General features: G+C 39.1%; 1 protein-coding gene across 1 annotated transcript in view; it reads left to right on the plus strand.

The window, feature by feature from the left end:
• AHRR (aryl-hydrocarbon receptor repressor) overlaps positions 1-16963 on the plus strand; it is a 64092-nt gene that overhangs the window by 36236 nt on the left and 10893 nt on the right. The window contains exons 4-5 of the mRNA XM_030477607.1: positions 15100-15189; positions 16485-16614. Coding sequence (XP_030333467.1) covers positions 15100-15189; positions 16485-16614 — 220 coding nt within the window. The remainder of the gene's footprint in view (positions 1-15099; positions 15190-16484; positions 16615-16963) is intronic.

Here is a 16963-nt window from a genome sequence, read left to right on the forward strand (position 1 = left end):
GGCTAAGGCATGTGAAAAAATGGGGGTTTTTTGTTGTTCCACCAAATTCACCATGCTGGTTATCAGGGACTGTGGGATTTAACTAAATAGTTGCATCTGTGATTCCTTCCAAGGAGAAGCAAACAGCCTTGGTGGTTGTTGCTGTGCTTTATACATTGACTTGTAAACGTGGCAACTTTTCTGGCTCTCAAAAGACATTTTTCCACTGTCAAAAGGCACTTTCCTTCTTGTGACATTACCTCGCACTGTGCAACCTCTCCTAGATGCTTTCCATAATACAAACCAGAATAATCTGAATCGCCAAAATATGTATGAATAATACTGCCTGTAAACACAATGTTAATGGAAAACCAGGGATAATTGCCTTTGTCTTTTGCCTTTTTTTTTTTTCACCTAGTGAGTATGATCACTCTGCTCTATGTATAGGTAGAAATATGATACAAGAAGAACCCTAATTACTAATAATTACCTAATTATGGTAAATAACGTATCTGTGATTCTTGAGTCTTGGAACAATGTAGTACTTCCCCTTTCAGCTTGAAAGAAAACAATGGAATTAGGCTGTCTTCAAAGTATGTTTAAAATGTCTTTTATTTCTAAGGGCCTCTGCCACAACATGTGCTTTTTGTTTAACATTTTATAGAGTTTTTTTACAGCTATAATCAAATAGCTTTCATCAGCATTAACAGAATAAACAATGATACCAGTTTATCAAAGACTTTTTAGTGGAACACAGTAGGTATCTAAATAAATAATTTCTTTCAGTGTTTTAAGATCACTTCTTCTGGATAAGAGAGTCTTTCCTTGCCATCTTTGTTTCCCTTTGGAGGGAAGACAGTTCGATTTTAGTAATGGTCTTTCTGAGTATACCCCATTCTTGCAATTTTTGCTTTCCTTGGAGACTTCAGACTCTGTTTGGCCACAGTAATGACTTTTAACTTTGTGCTTTAAAGTATTTTCCAAGACAGGTGGCATTGCAACCCTTGTGCCACATGCTTTCTGGCAGAAAAGGACCACATTCGGTTTCTGAAGCTTGTTACTGAATACTTAAGGAACACTGGGCCAAACTCATATCCAGAAAACTGTGAAAATAAATTGTATCGGCAGTCAATAAATCCAGAGAGAATTTACGAGGTGATGGGGTGGAGAAACACAATAAAACGGTGTCTTGGAAAAATAAGAATGAATCACTGGTGGGTATCTAGGCAATAGCCTCAATTGCAATAATCATCTCATGGCTGTTAGTCACCTCCTACTCTTCCCCCCAGCTATGCTGCACTCACAGTCTCAAGTCCAGACTCAGAGTCTACACTGCTGCGCAGGTAATTCCTCATCCCAAATGCATGTGTAATTTTCACGTGTTATACTATCCTATTGGAAGAATTAAATCTCTGTTGTCGAGAGGAAGTAAGGCCCTATCTGGACTTGTTTTCTCAATGACACGCAGTCAGGCAGTGGCCCCATCATCACCACTGACACTCCTTCTTGTGCCATCACACATATCATCACCCATATACTAAGTGGTACCCTGCTAAAATTGTCACTTGGACTTTACTGACCACCTCACAGTTGCTCCTGCAGGTTTTTTTGCTCCTTATGGATGTCACTGATGTTCAAATTTCTGTCTCAACCCTTGCTGCTAAGAAGACATCTCGATGGGCTTCCTTTCCTTCTTTGTTATGTCTGTTGGTCTTCTGTTCCACTCTTGTAGGTTGCAGCCGAAGATTTATTGTATCTCTGTCTCCAGAAGTACTGGACATAATTCTTTTCAGGTGTGAAAATAGTGTTTTAAATCCAAAATGTCACAATATTTAAAAGAAACCCGGATGATCCAGGCAGCTCCCAAACAGATGCTAATGGAGTGATACTCCCCGGTTCTCTCATGCCCCATCTCACTGATGAACAATGATAAAGGCCAGACCTGGCCTGTTTTGTCATTTTCGTGCTTACCAGCAGCTCACAATCTTTCAGGAAAGGTTCATGTTGTTCTCAGGATGTTCTGAGGCACTCTTTTGCCCAGTTCACAGACAGATTTCCACATGCGTCCTCTACGCTTAAGGCTTTGGGGCACAAGAATCACATTTCTGTGGTTTTGTCTCATGTTTTTCTTTATGGCTGCACTGACGATGCCAGTCATCATACTGTCCTGGTGTTTCTTACTCAGTAACACTGTACGTTCTGTTTACTATCTTTATCTATGATCTGGACAAGGACATCGAGTGCCCCCTAAGTAAGTTTGCAGATGACAGCAAATTGGGCGGGAGTGTTGATGTGCTGGAGGGTAGGAAGACTCTGCAGAGGGATCTGGACAGGCTTACAACTTACTTATTTAAAGTTTTAGACAAAGACTGTCAGATGCCTGGCATCCTAAAAAAATCTTAAAATCAGAGACATATGGTCTTTTATTAAAAAAAAAATAAACCAACAAAAACCCAACCAAAACCAAAAAGCCTAACAAAAAAACAAAACCAAAACCAAACCTTCCACCCAAACAAACCCAAAACCTTCTTCAAAATCATGTCTGTCTTCAGAAATGGAGAAAAACACTGAGAGCTAGTTTCAGTGGTGCGGCTTTTATAATTCTCTGCTGGTATCAATAATTTTAGTTTTATTACATTAACTACATAATCATCTGAAGTGTTATTTTTCAAACTGAGCTTCCATGTTTTGTAGGCATGCTTTTGTTCTACCATTTAGCAGATGAATTTTGCCAGTTCAGTTTTAAGTAACATGACTAGTGAGGTAATTCAGCTGTCTAGCTTCTGATGCAGCAGTATTTGTGCTTGGAATTGATTGTTGGTGCAAAGCAACAGCGTAATCAGGTATAGGCACTTTATCTCACAGAACAGGCACATTATTACCCATTTGAGTGCTTTACATATTATTTCTTACTTCTGTATCACAGGTTTGGGCACTATTGTGAATAGGAAATTTTGGTTATTTCTTGGTAGTTCCCATTAAAGTCAGTGAGGCTTTTTTCATTAACTTAAATACCAAGTAGAGCCCAAGTCTTCTTAATCAAAAGCAATGAAAGTCAGTCTTTTTAACTAAGTAAAGGATACAGGATGTGATACAATGCAAACCTGAAGCATAGTATTTAACATTACGTCGTTACCTTAAAAGCGGCTGCACATCCTAAGCCTTCTGGGAGTTACTTTGAACAGAGAGATATATGTGCACATTTTGGCATCAAAAGGTGTTTCCCAGCGGCTTGAACTAGAGTTCAAGTTTCATTCCAAAGGAGTTGGAAAATGATACATTAGAAAACATCCTATTGGTGCTGTTCTTCACTCTGAATAAGGAAATAACATAGGAAACCCTTTTCCCACTTGGTTTCCTGTAATTTTTTTGAACTTGTTGGTGTAATTCCACTTCCTCCTTCCAAACTGATTTATGTAATCAGTACTTGATAAAACTGTGCTCTTGAAAAAGGTACTCCAGTTTGAATTTCAGTGTGAGAGCAAGAGACCTTACTCTTCCTGTTATTTTTTAGTTTAAACTTGAAAAGGAAAATTGGGAGTCAGACAAAAGTGCATGGTTGTTAAACGGAGCTATGACCAAGACATGGACTTCAGAAATCAAAAACTGGTCGAGAGAGACTTTTTGATTTGTCTGGTCTTGAATTCCTTTTCAGCTTCTAACAATGCTGACTTTCTTAGCACCGTCCTTCAAAAGTAAATCACGTTAGCTCATGATCACCTTTTAATCTGCTCGTTTAAAATGGGGCCATTGAAATAGGAAATTCTCATAAAAAGCTCGCAGTCTCTTTTCCAGTTAATACAACTTTTAAAAGTTACCCAAATAACCCTTTTGCTTTCCTTTGTTTTTAAACATGAACCTTCTCCCAGTAATTCAGATGACATGATTTAAGCTGACATTAGTCACTTGGGATGACTTACAGAGAATTTATCCATGAAAAAAAAAGCGCCATAAATGGGGTCAGGAGTAACTTGCTGTTTTATCACATGTGTACATTCACTTTCTTCTTGCCAGGGACAGGCAAAACACAAAGAAACATTTCAGAGGCCCTGGTCCCTCTTTTTTCCTTTGTAAATTGGCATATTACTAAAATCCAGACTTGAAATTTGGCATGGCCACAACTTTGTGCAAAACACATCCTTTGTGTTACCCTTTAAACAAATAACTAATGTTCTTGCTTATTCCTTTTTTTATTATTATTTTTTTCTTCTCAAACAAATCTGGACAGAAAAGCCTGTAACCTCTAAACACCATCTACTCTCTTCTCCAGTCCTTAGTGCTACTGTTATGACTGTAATGATCATGATGATGCCATAGTGCTGAGGTTTTTGAAATATAGGTGGTGGCACTTAACAGTGGGGCAGAGCAAAACAAAAAGATGTGATCCCCTCTCTTCAGATTTGCAGCCTAAATATGAGACAAGTGATGAAAGTGCATTTCAATGGGTAACACAGTATGTGGAAATAAGCATAGAATCACAGAAAGTTTTGAGTTGGAAGGGACCTAAAGATCATCTAGTTCAACCCCCCTGCCATGGGCAGGGACACCTTCCACTAGACCAGGTTGCTCCAAGCCCCATCCAGCCTGGCCTTGAACACTGACAGGGATGGGGCATCCACAACTTCTCTGGGCAACTTGTTCCAGTGTCTCACCACTCTCATAGTAAAGAGTTTCTTCCTAATGTCTAATCTAAATCTCCACTCTGTCAGCTTAAAGCCCTTGTCCTGTCACTACCTGCCCTTGTAAAAAGTCCCTCTCCAGATTTCTTGTAGGCTCCCTTTAGGTACCAGAAGGCTGCTATAAGGTCTCCCCAGAGCCTTCTCTTCTCCAGTCTGAACAAGCCCAGCTCTTTCAGCCTGTCTTCATAGGAGAGGTGCTCCAGGTCTCTGATCTTCTTTGTGGCCACCTCTGGACTTGCTCCTACAGGTCCATGTCTTTCTTGTGTTTGAGGGGCCCAGAGCTGGATGCAAGTGGGGCCTCATGAGAGTGGATTAGAGGGGGAGAATCACCTCTCTTGACCTGCTGGGCACACTCCTTTTGATGCAGCTCAGCATGCAGTTGGTGAATAATGACCAAAATGGTAACCACAGGTGCCAGTACTCATAGTGTATAAGCAGCTTGACGTTTGCCAGGACTTTTGCAAGAGTTTTAAGGACAGGTTTGAAGGAGAAAAATCAGGTACCTCTGCAGAGGCTTGTGTGGAGCCTTTTAGCAAAATGGGAAACACCATAAAGTGCTTTTCAAAGCTTGCCTATGGGTAAGGGTAACACATTGGACTGATGAGAGTTAGCACTTGGCTTCTCCAGCATGAAATGACAGATTATAATTGAGGGGAAAGTAAGCTGTGAGCAGGTTGGAAAATCGGGGCAAGCAGATTATGTTTAATGTGATAGAGCAGGGGAAGCAGGCAGCCAGCACAGGTGTGCGGAGGGGAAAAACAGCATCCTTTCTGATTTGCACTGGCATCAGAAAAGTGCCTTCCATTTGTCAGGGCAGAGGCAAACCTGCTGTCCTATAAGGAGACCTAGCTGAGAATTTTAGGTGTACTAGTGAATGGGGAAGCTGTCCATCAGGAGCATTAAGGTGAAGAATCAGTAAGCTTTGGGAACAGAGCAGATGTGGATCTGAATTTCAGGCTCCAGACTGTTTATCACAGCCAACTCCACCCGAGCTCACTTTTCACAGCCACTTCCTCTGTTTCTGCTGAGGCTATTTTGGTGCCTCTGGAGACAGTCCAGCGGCCACATGACTTCCTCCCCAACAAAACATATTCTCCCATTTCAGCTTGATTAGGTTTTTTTTTCTCTCACAGGCTTCAAAGCTAATCCTTGGCAACTATTCTCACCAATCAATAGGTTCAATATCTGTACGTAAGCACTGCTTCGTATAGATGCACCAGGATTTAGTGTGCTACTAGAACTGGAATTCTTGCATTCAACTAATGAAGGCAATTGTAACACACTGTTCCTTCCATACAAATTTCTGCAGGAGCATTTGCTTTTGAGGAAGTGTCCTGTTTTTGAAGATGGCCAAGTCATATATTGTAAAAAAGAAAAACTAATGAAATAAAAATACTCTTTAAATAATGCCTGTTATCATAGATCATTGCAATCTTACATTGCTTAACTCATCTTCAACTGTTTGAAGTGAAATTCATAATTAGTAGCTTAATCTGTACTTACAGCTGACGCTTCCAGCATATTCCTCATTCTCAACTCAGAAAAGCTAATGAGCTGCAACCATGCTATCTTCTCAGTAAGGTGAAGTGATGAGCAAGAAGGCAGGTCCAGGCAAGATTCTGTGCTGTCTTACGACTTTTTGCAAATTTGTAGTGATTTTGTTTCGTAATAATGAAGGTTTCAAAAGAAAAACACACCTATCTTATGAGAAATACTGAGTACCTTTCAATTCTGTTTTTTGCCTACCCCAGTTAATAAAACTTAAGTATGCTATTTGATGGGTTTGAAGTGAAAAGAAAACTGCTATTGAAAAGCGTTATGCTGACCATTAAATGCATTGTCTCCTATTAACACAGATATAGTATTGATTTGGAGATAGGAGGACAGATAGGCACCCTTAAAATAGTTCTGTTCCTGTTCCAAGAATTTCAAGAGAAATCACCATCATTCTGATTTTAACTGTCCCTGATATTTTATGAGTAGAAAAAAGAAAAATGAGGTAGTTTTTATATCCCATTGTAGCTGCAGTTCTTCCAGGAATTCCTACCTGCAAAAGTTGATGGTGGCCAACAGCAGGCATTTTACCCAACGTGTTCTACACCTTTCACCCCCCCTGCAAGCACTGCAATGCCCCCAGAATTCTCCAGTAACTGAGACTGAGCTTCTTTTAGCAAGAAGAAAAGAAATGTGCAGTCAGACTAAAGCAGGGGCTTACAGAAGGGGAACCGTTGGGGAAGGCTTAATCTAGTTTATAGCTCAGCTTAAGATTTGCAGTCGTTGCTGCTGGTTAGACAAGTTGTCTGTAACTTTCCATCCTTACCTCTTTCTAGACAATCGATCCACTGTCATCCACTTGATAACCTAGCTTAAAGTATTGCTTGCTTCTCTGGGTCGGCGTAACACATTAGTAACAGAATTCACCCTTGCTGTCAGTGTGGGACAGAGTGTGTTTTATACAGGATATAAAACATGCATAAGATGGTAACATGCACAGTGAGACAGTTTCCAGAGTTAAATTCAGGAATGCCACCCTCCCTAAAAAAACCAGTGACCTGAAATGGTGTTTAAAAAAGCTGGTTTAGCATGTATTATTGAACAGAATGTGAAATACAGATTGTTTTGCTCTTCTACCCGCCCCTGAAATAGTTCTGTGTTAGAAAATGTGACATATAGTGGTAAATACACAGAGAAATAGTGCTCTGAAATTAGGACATCGCAATCTGTTTACAGTACACAGGCTGCAACATTGTCTCTTTTAGGTTTTGATTCCTTACAGAAAGAGACGTCTGCCATTCATGCTCGTTAACAGTTTGCAAGTACAAATAAAAGTCAGCTGCGGATGGAATATTATGACGGCTTCTTCTCTTCAGGACTTGATGCACTTACATGTAAACAACACCGAAAAAACATCCAGACATTTGGTACTTACATATGTCTAATTGTCCAACATGTTGCATAAATATTATTTGAGACTCTTTTCAGTAAGTTATTTCTGTGGAAGATAAAGGGTAATCTTACTACATTTGTTACTGCAAAGTCTACCTAACTAAATTTGTTATTGCAAGCGCAGAGTAGTGAGCAATTAATGCTTCATTTTGAGTCTTCTCAAATGAAATTAATCAGGCTTGCATTTTCTATATTGAAATTGTTGAAGAGAAGACTGAAAAGCTCAGAGCAGCTGCAGAACTCAGAAAGAAGAAAGGGCTGAACTTGCACTGAAGATACGATATTGCCCCAGCTTTGCTTCCATCTGTGAATACAACATCTGCTTTTGAGGAAGTGAAATGAGAAACTGCATAAATCAATAAAAAGATTGTTTCTATTTCCAAGTGCAGTCCAGGGCACAGTATTTGTGAAAGAGCATTGACAGGAGGGTTCCATTACTAGTAGAGCACAATTTTAAATTCAACATCATGATTAATTGCGGAGGCCAAAGTAAAAGATATAAGAGATTATCTCATACGTTAGTATCCTTTCGTGGTAATTGCTAAAGTAAATGGCACATTACTCATCCAAGTACTTACTAGCGTATCCAGTAATCATGATACATATATCTATGTATTAATAAATAAAATATGCTTTTTCCTGACAATTTCAGAATTAATGATTTTAATATTATTCTCTTTAGATTACTATAAATAGTGTCCAGAACTTGTATAATGTCCATTAATCTCAGGTAGTATTCTTATACTCAATTCCCATATGAAATCCTAATTGGTAATGCAAAGAAAAGAATCATGGCTTTTTTACAATTAGACATGAAAAAATCTACCAACCTTGCCATCAATAGAAAGCATTGTTGGTGTTAGTAATTTTATCTAAGCAAACGTGCCATATAACAAATTTGTACTGAAGTGGTTGGTGTCACCCATAAATTCACTTTTGCAGCAACAAAACCTTCTCTAACCTGTCTTTAAGCTATTAGTCATTAGCATTGCTCTGCTCTGGAAGCATACGATCTTGCATTCTCATTTCCAGTGTTTGGTACTCGTGAAAACAATGGAAATCAATTGGGATGTATCTCTTTCTAATGTGCATCACAGCAGCTTTCTGCACATACAAAGTTAAACGATGTTTCAACTGTCGTTTCTCGGTACCATCTTGGGCAGAGTAGTTAGTTTCGAAGTGCTAGGCTCATCGGAGCCCAGTGGTTCATGCATATCATAAAGAAGAGAGGTCCTACCCCAAGGACTTGACACAGACTAAGCAAGCTTTGTTACAAAAACTTAGCTTAGAACGAAAGTATAAGGGAAGAAAAGCTACATTTACAATTTTGCATCATGCAATCAAAACAACTTTAAAGGCAAAAGTTGTTCCAATACTTATTACATATCAGGCATATAAAAACCAACATCCCTATGGTTTAAAATTCATTTACATGTGTGAGCACATTACAATCTCACCCTCCAGGGAACTACTATGTTTTCTTGAAAGTTTATAGCTCACAATTGCCAGAGCCCAGTGACTTACATTTTCCTAACCGATTTCCAGGAGGCCAGTTTTGTCTGCCTCTTGATGAGCCACAGTGCTCCAGCTCCCTTGTTAGACTGAAGACACATACATAAACAAGAATCTCCACAGTCACCCTAACTCCTCAGTGGAAGTGATGGGATACCGAAAAATGGAATAACGAGAAATTTCACCAGCTGAATGGTTTACAATCATTTGTGCTTTTCAGATGGCACAGCTCTTCCCTCCAACAGTAAATGGGAGGGCCAGGGCTCAAATTCTTCTGGCAATGTGAATGATCTTAGAAAATTTTGCCAGGCCCTGCTCTGGGTACCACAGCACTAGATGCTGAGTTTCCATACTGTCTTTAAGGGAAATGAAGTGATATCCAGGCTCAAAGAGATATGCAGGAACATGAACTTTATTTTAATTGGGAAGACAAGAACAGTGAAAGGGGCATACTGATCATATGTACATATTTCTTCATATTTGAAAAGAAACATTTCTGCTGTCTATGAAATCAAATCAATCAGATTGAGCACTTTCCTTCTGAAAGGCTTCCCATATAAACCCACAGCTGTAGGCTTCAGCCTGTAGGATTTACTTCCTCCTCTGGCTCAAATGATGGAAATTCATCTTCTGTTTTGTTTCTTTTGCCTGAAAACTAAGCAGTACATGCAAGCCTTTGATCAAAACTGAATGCTGAAAACAATTCTGCCACTCCCTCTTCGCACGAAATAGTGCTTACTCACAGAAATATTCCTTTTGAAGTTGCTTTGTAGATATCAGAGAAATGTATGAGTCCGGAGGGCTAAGAGATACTGTACTCGTTGAGTAAAAGCCATATTCTGATGTCATCAAATACAGTATTTCTGAATGGTCTTTTATGTGGGTTTTATTTCAGGGTTCTGTAAGAGTTACTTTTTTTTTTTTTTTTTTTCCTTTTTTATTCAGTTTATAAAGAGAACCTCAGGGATTTCAGAGGGATTTTTGAGAAGGTCAATTATGAATCCTGAAAACACCAGTGGAAAGAAATACTGATTCACTAAACAATACATTTAAAGACAGAAGACACATTAACTGTCTGCATTTTCCTCCTAATATTCATAAGACGAGAACAAGTATTTCCCAAGTTTTTAAATAGCTGCTTACTTAGATCACCAGAAAATGGCCCCATCCCACATAGGATGCAAAAACCCAGTGATCCACTGTTAAGTGAAGCTGTTCCAGATAAACTGCGAGCCAACTGACCCTGGAAATTTAGTACCCAAGTTGCGTGACTCGAAAATCTGTTCAAAGCAAGGCATGGCTGCAGGCCTTGACTGTTGTACTTTAGTAACCATAGTAACGTGGTCTCTGGAGACCTAATGCTAGTGAATTTTCCTTTATTTCAAGGAAGAGTAATAAGAGAAATGTGGATTGGAACTTGTTTTCTGTCTCTTCCCCCCCTCCTTATTTTTACTATGCCATGACCTTGACCAAAATATCTTTGAAGTATTTGCTGGCTGATTTTCTGCTATGGGATCAGAAAAAAAATCAGGATATATAAAGGATCTTGCCAAAGGAAGTCCTACCTTCCTCAAAATATTTGCCTTCATTCCCAAAGAGAACCTCTTGACTAATAATGTTTCGAAAACTTCTTAATGGAAGGAACTGATAACTTTCATCTCCAGCTACTGCGGGCACCAGAATAATGTTGTACATTCTTTGAACCGACAGATTAATTGTTTTTTGTTTCAGCAGCAGGTGCAGCTTTTCGTGAGTATATAATTGGATGTACATGTTCTTTCAAAAGAACACAGGCCCCTGCCTGGTGCCAAGCTCTTTTTTTTCTTCCTTTTTTTTTTTCCATTTTGGAAAAAAAAAATACCCACATGATTTCATTTTTAAAGTACAATGTAGAAAACTCATGTAAGTGTTTTTAAAAGGCCAAATACAAACAAACAAATGTTCACAATACATACTTAAGGCTGTCTCACATGTTTCAGCTATTATCCTGCATTAGAAATTCCATCTGTCATTGAATCCATATGGTTTACCAAATGGCAGTTTATAACCATGTATTTTTTGCAGATTTGGAGTTAGTCGTTTTTTGTTGCAAAAGTTTTAATGCCCACGCTCATATCTTTGTCTATGTGCCTGTGTTTCTATGTGTTGGGTGTGTCCCCCTGTGCATGTGTCAGTATATGCAAAATTGCTAATAACTGTAATAGGATTCAAGTGGACTTTATTGATTAAAACACGCCAGTTGTACATAAAGCAAACAACATCAACACTGAGCCGTGGAGTTCGGTTATTTCCTCCTCTAAATCCAAGAGCCCTGTTTCGGGCTTTCCATTATTTCTACTGAAAGCTGCCTTCACGTTATTTCTACTGAGGAAAACTGCCTTTATTTCTCTGTGCTGTCCCCTCTGTGTTTTGGGCAGACACATGTTTATACTAGGGAGTGTAACCTGCACAGGTATGAAGCTGGTCCACATCCTCTTTCCCTTTTCCTCCCCCAAGGTTATCGATTACCCAGGCAGGTGGCTGCTGTGGTTCTGACACAGCACACCAGTGCAGCCTCCCGTTCACTGGGAATGAGAGAAAGCTATTATTGAGAATTCCATTTCAGTAACTGAAAATGTTTAAAATCATAAGTGGAGCCATATATTTTGTTGTCCTGTTTAATGTGTAACTTAGAACAAAAAAGCTGGGAATAGTTTTTGTTCATTCTCATGGACTGAAGCTGTCTCTCTATTCCACTCAGTCTAACAAATCACTAGGATTCTGGCCAGAATAATGGAAAACCTCTATGCAGGAATACTCTACAGGGCTTGAGTATGGAATTGTACACAATACCTGAGAGATTTATTTCAGAGGTCAGAAGAGGTCTTTTCCTACTAATCTGCAATCACTATTGCCCACTCCTGGGGTACCAGACCTGTGTTAGCAAACACACTCCATCCCCTCATCTGTGGTAAGCAGGTAAGAAAAGTACAAATCTCAGCACAACTCTGATTCTATTTTCAGAGTCCTCTGTGCTACAGATGCCAGGTTTCACAGTGAACTGCTTCAGGGTATTTACTTTAGGGTAATATTGAGAAAACAGAAAAATTTGCAGTCATGGGTAAGACTCACTGCTTAGGAAGTTTTACTCCATGTCCAGCTCGTCTCTTTTTAGTGCGTCTGAAGCAGCAGGTTTCCCAGCTAAAATGAGGTTTAGACACATGGAATTTGTGTTAATCCTCAACAGCCTCATGCGGCTCCATAAAAGTTGTTGTTGCACCAAAGTGGGTTTTGCTTTTCCTGCCTGCGGGGTAGAGCATCTGATGTCTGCGTTTGGGGTCATGAAAACCAGTCAATGCTTACTTAAGAGATCTTAACTCAGGAGAGGACATCAACATTTTGAGAACAAAACAAAAACAAAGTGGGGGAAGTTTGGAATTCTCTTCACTTACATACATTCCTCAAATCCATACTTATTTCTCTTAACCTAAACACATGCCTCCTTGAAATTTTCCTTCTCTTCTTCTTTCCTCTTGCTCCCTCCCACCCCCCTTATACCTCACAACCTCACAGACGTAGCTGCCAGTCCACTGATCTGAACCCTTCGAAATGGTTAGAAATGGGACACACTGTCCCATTTCCCTTTCCCATTTTAAAAACTGCTGCACCTGGTCCAGCCCAACTCTGTGAAAGAAAAACTTGTGTAAAGAAAAACCTGCCCACCCTCCACTGTTGGGAAGCAGGTTTTACATTTTAAAAGTGGAGACTCAGCTCTTCGGGTATGTGTCTAGGCCTGAAGAGTATGTACCAATATGTTGGATGAAGAACATTAATTTTCAGATAGGGGTATTTATTTCTTGATTCATAAAAGCAATCTTTGGCAAAGGCAGGTGGTCCTCAGCTATTTCCTACAGGGGCTGAAAAACTCCAGCTTACCTGCAGGACAAACCACATTTTAAGGTTGTTCAGCACGATACATGTGAGATTCTTTGATCATATTCAGATCTTGTAGTAATTTTTTTAAGCTAGATAGAACTTGTTGTATTAATTTGCATAGGTTAAGAACATTTCTTAAATTAAGAACATTTCTTTAATGTTCCTAAGTTCTACCTGCCCCAGCTGCAGAGGCAGGACTGGAGGTCTTTTGGGACATGCATAGTAACAGCCACCGACATGAAGGAGCTCCCTTAAATGTCCTATGGTTATCTTTGTGGAAATTTTTATTCTGTCCAAATTAAAAGGCCTGACAGATGTTCAAAATGCAATAAAATTCATAACATCACATCACTGATGGTTTCATTGCTGTGAAGATGAGTCCAAAGAGACAAGATGCCAAAGATGCTTTCTTGTCTCCGCTTGACATTGGACATGGATATGACAGGTATCATCTATGGAGGCTCCTCTCAGTGCAGTGAAAGGCACAGATGTGAATATGTAGAAATCTTGACACATTGTCTTCTGGTTGGTGAAGTGCTAAGATGAATTTGGGCATTATTTAGAGCAGAAAATAGCAGCAGTCCAGCAACTCCTTGCACTTGGAGAGTCGACAAGGATAACTATTGTTCAACACAAACCCAACTAGGTTTGAGAGGTAACGCTTACTCTGGAAAGGAGATGTATCTTTAGAGCTGACCTGGAGCTAGCCATGATTTGCACTTGACTGTTCTTAGCCGTGACTCATGGTTAGCACTGATATGATTGAATCCGTTGCTGCTACAGCTCTTTCCAAAGGTAGGTGAGCCACTGCAGTCTCTCCGCTACATTTCTCCAGTCATCATTTCACAGGTTCATTGAGGCATAGAGCCCCTGACCATCTGTGGTCCCACTGGGCCACGTTTCCAAAGGTGCTCCACATTTATGATTGGGGACGAATCTTCTGAGGAGGTCAGTCTATTGTGCACTGAACTCTTGAAATTCTGCCCACCATTGTCACAGTGGGAACAGGCTTCCAGCGGTCTTGGAAATCTGGTCCTTATTTAGGAACCAAAAAGAGAACCAAGCTCACAAAAATATGTCAGTGTATCTGGTTACTGAGCAATTGAAAATCTGCCCTCATTGTGCTTCAGGATTAACTCAGGATTAATAGGCACATTGCTACAACAGTAAGTTGAGAGAAAGGTGAAGCAAGGATAGTAATAATATAGCAGTATTTCATCAGCAGCTGCTTGAACTGTCATCTCAAAAGCTCTCAAAACATGAAAGAATCATCTAAACAACCTTGGAATACAAGCCTGCTAGAGTGAAGATATGTTATTGCATCTTTACCAAGTGAAGAGAGGCAAAATTAGTCAGTCTGCATGCAGCGTGATGACCTTAATGTTTACGTCATGTATTTCCTTTAATCCTTACTTTTATTTGTGGATTTTCCTGATCGTTTTCCTTGCATCATTGACTCTATAAGAATTAATTCAGGTTTTCTTTTTAGACTAAACATGGGTCTATACCAGTGAAGTATTTATTTCCTACTTTATATATTCATTGCATTTATGCAATTAAGTCATACGGGTATTTTCATAGAAGCTTATGGAAATAGCCATACTTTAAATTACAAGTCCAGTTTTAAAGTGACAGCTACCACAGCACATGTATTTAATTTTCTTGTTGGAGATTATCCTATTATCTGTATGTATCAATGCATGTACATTCAAAGCAATTAGTATGGAATGTGGTGGTTTAAATTAAAAGCAAAAAAGAGTAGTTGACACTTGCTATTAAGCTTTTAATTATATGAATTAATGATAAAAGTTAAAGTAGATAATCAACTAGTAATGTAATATGGTAGTTACACTGAAATTACTTTTCCTAACTTTATTAAAAAAGGAAAAAAGTATGTTCCATGTTATTCATTTTTCATGTTAGGAAAAAAGGCCTTTCTGCAAAATTTGATGTCCAACTTTTTTGCAGAGTGATTTTTTTCAGATCTAGAATATTCTTAAAATTATTACATTTTATACCCATTTTACTATTTACTTTCTGATTATTTTTAATATTGTTTTCCATTTAGTCACTCAACGGTTTTGCGTTGGTGGTGAGTGCAGATGGAATGATATTTTATGCGTCATCAACGATTGTGGACTATCTAGGGTTTCATCAGGTAAATATATTAAATAATATTTACAATACGTAGTCAGTCTCATTGTAATGACTTTCTTGTAGTTACTCCTGCTAACTGGCTTTCTAAACGTAGTGCTTACGTCCTTCTACTGCTGATTAGACATACAATGTTACTGAAATGAAGTTATTTTACTATGCCATTTCAGACTAAATTTCTTTTTTGATCTGACAGGTGAAGATGAATTCCTTGTAATGTTGTTCCTTTTGTAAAGTTTTTGTTAACAGAAATGTGATCCATCATAAAAATAAGATTTAGCTGAAAGTTTCTCTTCTATTTCAGTATAAAAATCTGCTATACGTAGACGTATAGACATATAGAGTGGTTGCCTATGTATAATAAATACATTGTAAAGTCACAGAATAATGGAACCGTGTAATTGGAAAGGACCTCTGGAGGTCATCTAGTCCAACCTTCTCCTCAAAGTAGATCCAGTTAGTGCAGGTTGATCTGGGACTCATCTGGTCAAGTTTCGAGTTTCTATGACCCCTCTGGAAGATGTGTTCCAGTGTTTAACCACCCTGACCATAATTTTTTTTCCCTGCTTATATCAAGTCCCAGTTTCCCATGTTGCAGCCTGTGTCTGTTGCTTCTTGTCCTCCCACTTTGTTCCTTTGAGAAGAGTTGGGCTTTGTCTTCTTTACACCTGCTTATTTGGGAGATATAAACAGCAGTAAGTTCTTCCTGAAGTTTTCTCTTAAGGCTGAACAAACCCTGTTCTTCTGTCCTCTCTTGATATGCATGGCTCCAGCTCTATTAGTGCCTTGGTAGCGCTCTCCTGGGCTCACTTTTATATGCCAATATCTTTCTTTTCCTGGGGTACCCAAAATTAGAACTTTGCCTATGTTGAACTTTCTCAGCCCATTTTTACAGCCTGTCAAGGTCTGAGTAGCCATCCTGCTCTCCCCAGTTGGTACCCTCTGCACACCTGCAGAGAGTGTACTCTATCCCATTGTTCACTAAACAAGAAATTAAACAGGGTTGATCCCAGCATTAATCCCTGGGGCATGCCACTAGGCACCCACTGCCAGCTGAACTTTTAATGATTCACATTTGCATATGCACAAAAAAGTTAAGAACAAAAAGAATCATCTTAGGACATGAAGTCAGAAAGCAGATGCTGTAAAACAGAGACCCCTGAAATAACTTTCCTCAATCAATCTTTGCTCTGAAGGTATTCTACACCAGCCATTATTTTAAGTAAAGTATCAACCTGAAGATAAGTGTCTGCCCCACTACACTTACAAATTAAACATTATTTGTTGTAATTATTTCAGACTGATGTAATGCACCAAAACATATATGATTACATTCACGTGGATGATCGCCAGGATTTCTGTAGACAACTGCACTGGGCCATGAATCCTCCCCAGATGTTATCTGGACAGCAGCTACAGACAGAAACAGGTGGGATCGTATACGTTGACAGGAAACATAGTCACCACTGTACTGAGATAGAATTGCACTCTACTTATGCCCATGTCTATTTCATGTAAAGTCACATTCTTCACTGGAAAGCTGCACAGGGGCCATTCATAATGTTATTGTCCCACAGATGATGTTTTTTCCTGATCCTTAACATTTCTAAGGTAGCGTGTGCCATTAAGGCTACAAAGTTGATGTTTCCTTTATTTTTCTCTGACTAATGTACTTACAGATATTCTTACCCATGCAGAATGAACAGCATCAGTGTCCATCCTACCAAGCTTTTGTTCACACTGATCAGGATATCAGCATTCCTCTCATTAATACAAAA

Source organism: Strigops habroptila, chromosome 1, assembly GCF_004027225.2.
Source record: "Strigops habroptila isolate Jane chromosome 1, bStrHab1.2.pri, whole genome shotgun sequence".
NCBI classification, from domain to species: Eukaryota; Metazoa; Chordata; class Aves; order Psittaciformes; family Psittacidae; genus Strigops; species Strigops habroptila.